We start from the raw sequence: 4288 nt of genomic DNA on the forward strand, positions 1-4288 counted from the left end.
GCACGCAGCCCAACGCCCACCCCCAGGTGTTAGCCTCAGCCTCGTGGTGCCCCACACAACACAGCACAAACAGACCTGCCACAAGGAAACAGAGCGCGAATGCCCCCGCCAGAAACCGCGTACTCATCCCGCCACACGAGGGTTCTAGGCTCTACTGCCAGCACACAGCCACTCCCCCTGCCTGCTCCCTCGACGGAGACAGCCAGGGTTCCCGCTCCGCAACACAAACGCGGCACCATGACCCTCTCACTGCCTGCCGCGCCCCACCCGCCCCACGTCACAGCCCTCAGCACGCCTCCGAGCACTGCCAAAAGTGTCAAAATGACACCACGGAGGACGGCAGCCTGGGCCGGCGTGGTCTCCAGTGCTTCCAGGCTGCTAACCAGTGTCCCCACAGACGCGCCATGACAAAACTGACAGGGGAAGCGCTCAGGCCACAGGGTCTCTCCCGAAGACCAGCTCCCTGTGCCCCACCTTTGGGAACTGCTCTGAAGGTCACACCTGTGAAGGGCGAGCCACGAGGCCGCCCTGGCGCTGCTACCCCGCATCACAGCCATAGAAGGAAAGCCTTTGGCCAGGCCCACACCTCGCTCGCTCCCAAGAACCACAGGGACCGCCAAGTTGCAGACCTACCTCTCGTTAAACCTGCCCACCACGTCCTGATGCGCCTCGGTCCTGTACCTGGAGTGCACGTCCTGCAACGGGGGGCACCCCGTTAACACCCAGACCGCGTCTGCCCAGGGGACAGGGGGTCCTGCTGCAAACGGCCCGCTCCCACACGGCCCGCAGTGCCGAAGCGGCACGGCACGACCTGCTGCCGTGGGGATGTACACCAAGGCCTTGCGTGTCGCTCCAGCCAACTTCCCTGGCCTCGTCTCACCTCTGCTCACTTTTTAAAGAACTGCCAGAGACCACAGGTAAGAGGGACCGAGAGGCGAGAAAGCATCCCCAAGGGGTGGGGCTGCGCTGCAATGCCTTCTCCTCCCCTCCCTGTCAGGACTTGGGGCACACAAGCACATGCACCCAGTGAGTTTTTCAAGCTGCCAGGGTCAGGATTCAAACCATAGCTGGCCATGTGGGCTCCAGCTCTCTTAGCCCTAGGCCACGGGGCTATCCCCCTTTCATCGCCCCACCCCGTCTAGCACCCCAAGGTGTGAGCATGCACTCCAGGAAGGGCACACCGGTGTGGCTGGTGTGGGGGTGCACGGCAGTGAGCAACACACTGCCTGTCCCTGCAGAGCCTGGAGCGGGACAATGGGGACAACGCTGCAGGGCTACGCAGCAAAGGCAGGGCATGGCCACAACAAACGGGCATAGCGGGACAATGGGGACAACGCTGCAGGGCTACACAGCAAAGGCAGGGCGCGGCCATGACAAACGGGCATAGCAAGAACAGGCCTCCCAAGATGCTGAGCTGACCTGTAAGTGCAGGGCCCAGACGTGGCACCAGGTCTTCCCTCCCGTCTTCTGCAGCCCCTGGATGCTGACTGAGGCCCGGCCCACATTCAGGCTCAGGAAACCCAAGCACAGAGAACAAGTCCATTCCCAGAGCTCAGAGATCTCATGGGGAGAGCGTGGCAGAGACCCCACCTCCAGGGGCGGCTGGTGCTGCAGGGGATCGGCAGGGAAGGGATCCGCAGGCCACCTGCCTAAACAGGCCATGGGGGAGACTGCGCCGACCAGGCGGAGGGCTGGGGACCCGAGCACAGTGTGCAGGCAGGGTGTAGGTCCACACCTGGGACACACTTGGGGACAAGTGTGAAGGCCCCAGGGGTGTCGGGCAGTCTTAGGTGGCACAGACGGAGAGGTGGAAGTGGCAGGAAGCAGCCCCAAGACTTGAGAGAAAGCTGTTCCACCAGGTGGAACGGTCCTGTGGCCAGTTCTGGCACCAGCTCTGAGTCGCTGGGCTGTGAGCGCGCTTCCCGCCTGCCTGCAACACCACGGGGACAAGGCCGCGGAGGCTGGACTACCTGTGTCCACCAAACGCTTTTTGCAGGCAGGCAGGCAGGCAGCTGGGAACCCACAGGGCCAGCTATGTGGATTAAGCCTCAGACCCAGGGACTTGAGAAACACACGAGGCACATGTGCGTTCGTGCCCAAAATCCCCAGGGAAGAATGGAGAAGGGAGGCATGCAGTGTGGCCATTCCTCCGGGAGGGGGGGAGGGGGTAACTTCTCTCTTGCCCTCTCCCTGTCATTCTCCAGGAAGTGCACAAACAACGCAGGGGGAAAAGTCTCTCGCCTTGAGGAAAAAAAACAAATCTCTCAAGTCAAACTTGTCGCCAAACCAGCAAGAGAACGAACAAATGCCACTGTCACCCGTCTAGCTAAGGGTTGGCAAAGTCCGCAACAGCCTTTTGTCTAGAGATTTTGCTACATGAGAGACAGAAAGCGAGAAATCACCCCCAGGGGTACAGCCACGCCGCAATCCCTTCTCCTCCATTCTCCTCTCTGGATTTTTGGGCACGCATGCACGCATCCAGAGTGAGTTTCAAGCGGGGTCCGGGACTCAAACCACAGCTGGCCATGTGGAAATCCAGTGCCTTAACCACTGCACAACCTGCTGGCTTGCCATGGTCCTGTTTTTGCAACACTCAAGTCTAGGCACAGGCCTGGTTCTTGGCAAGGCCGCACTCCAGAAATCGAACTCCCTAAAGCTCCCTGTCCGTGCACCTTACTGGTGTCGGCTTTGGGAATGGCCCAGCTGGCCCTTGGCAGGACCCCACTCCAGAAATGTAACTCCCTAAAGCTCCCTGTCTGTGCACCTTCCTGGTGACAGCCTTGGGGACGCCCAGCCAGTGTGCAGTGCAGACGCAGGCACGGCGGCCCTGCAGCGGCAGTCGGGGCACCAGGCCAGGGGCCAGGCACTCCCACCAGGAGACAGACGTTGAGAGCAGGCAGCGCACCGGGCCCACATCGGGGACCGTGGCCTCACCATGGTCAGCGTGTACAGCTGTTTGAGCGAGTGCACCGTCCGCAGCAGGATGACAACAAGCCCACCGCCTGCCACCGTTTCCACCGTCCGGGCCAGCAGGTTCGGGGTCAAGGCTTCGAAATCCTAGAAGAGGAGACCTCAGGAAGGGCTGGTCGCGTAAACAGCACCCCATAATGCTCCCAAGGGCCAGAGCCTCAGCACAAACCAACAGCACACCTCCCACTGTAGCTCACCGGGACACATGGACACACACGCACCACAAGGCCACTTGCAGCCGGAGGCGGCCCTACCTGCAGGACACACATGCCGAAGGTGTTGCCCAGGACCTTGTGGGTCTCACTGTAGTAGCAGTAGCGGATGTCTGTGGCAGCCCCGAACAGCTCAAAGGGGTCGTCCTGGTTGACGTTCAGCGTCCCGCTCCGGATCTTCTTCTGCAGCTGTCGCATTCTCTTCTTCCGGTGGCTACAGCCCCCGGCCAGGAGCCAGTTACCAGAAAGGCTACAGGGCTAGGGGCAGGGTGGCCCGCTGCACCTCCCTGACCTGAGCCTACTGGCCTGAGCAGGGCTGCCTCTCCCTCCCCAGGAAGGCAGGGGGCGGCCCTGGAGCAGAGCAAAGACACGCTGGGCGGGCGGAAGAGGCAGAGGGGGCGTGGGAACTACCTGCCCATCATTCTCCGTGCCCGAGGGCAGAGCTCGCTGAGAGGTGGTAAGGGGACAGGAATCAGAGCTGGCACAGGCAGAGGAACGCCAGGGAGGTCTGTGGTGCATGCTCACACCTAGTGCCCTGTGAGCCAGGAGCCGCCAGCTGGCTGCAGCCCGGGATCCCTAAGCTGGAGCTGGGGTTGACTTAAAGACACATCAAGTGCACGTGAAAGTGCTCAGGATCCAGGGGACTGGAGGGCTGTGGGAGGGAATGTGGCATGACCAGATCCTGCCAAGGCTGTGCCTCTGGCTCTCTTGCATGTGTGCATGTGCACATGCCACTGTAAAAGCACACAGCAAAAAAAGGGTGAGACGACACGCAGGGGTTCCCCTAGGACTCAGGAGTCGTGTCCTTGTGAGGAAAAGAAGGACAAGGGAGCGTGGACAGCAGGCCAGCAGGGGCAGCAGCAGAGGCTCCTGTGGGACGAGCATGCAGTGGGCCTGCTCGGCTCAGGAAAGCAGAGACAGAAACTGCGGAAGCGAGGCCCTGGGCAGGCCTTACAGAGCACGAGGGGGACAGGAAACACGGGGTCGGGGGGAACGCCCGAGAAGTCAGCTCCCTGCCTGCCTCCACTTGGAAGGGACCTCCGAGACTGCACGCCCACAGATCCCAGAGCAGCAGGGCCAGGCAGCATTACTGCAATGGATTCAGC

At 61.7% G+C, this 4288-nt stretch overlaps 1 protein-coding gene across 1 annotated transcript in view; it reads right to left on the reverse strand.

The window, feature by feature from the left end:
* The window catches only part of NAT10 (N-acetyltransferase 10), a 32956-nt gene that overhangs the window by 27512 nt on the left and 1156 nt on the right, over positions 1-4288 (reverse strand). The window contains exons 4-6 of the mRNA XM_014593075.2: positions 3225-3396; positions 2935-3057; positions 634-695 (exon numbers count right to left, since the gene is read on the reverse strand). Of these exons, the coding sequence (XP_014448561.1) occupies positions 634-695; positions 2935-3057; positions 3225-3396 (357 nt within the window). The remainder of the gene's footprint in view (positions 1-633; positions 696-2934; positions 3058-3224; positions 3397-4288) is intronic.

This window comes from Tupaia chinensis, unplaced genomic scaffold (genome assembly GCF_000334495.1).
Source record: "Tupaia chinensis unplaced genomic scaffold, TupChi_1.0 Scaffold139733_1, whole genome shotgun sequence".
Taxonomy (NCBI): domain Eukaryota; kingdom Metazoa; phylum Chordata; class Mammalia; order Scandentia; family Tupaiidae; genus Tupaia; species Tupaia belangeri.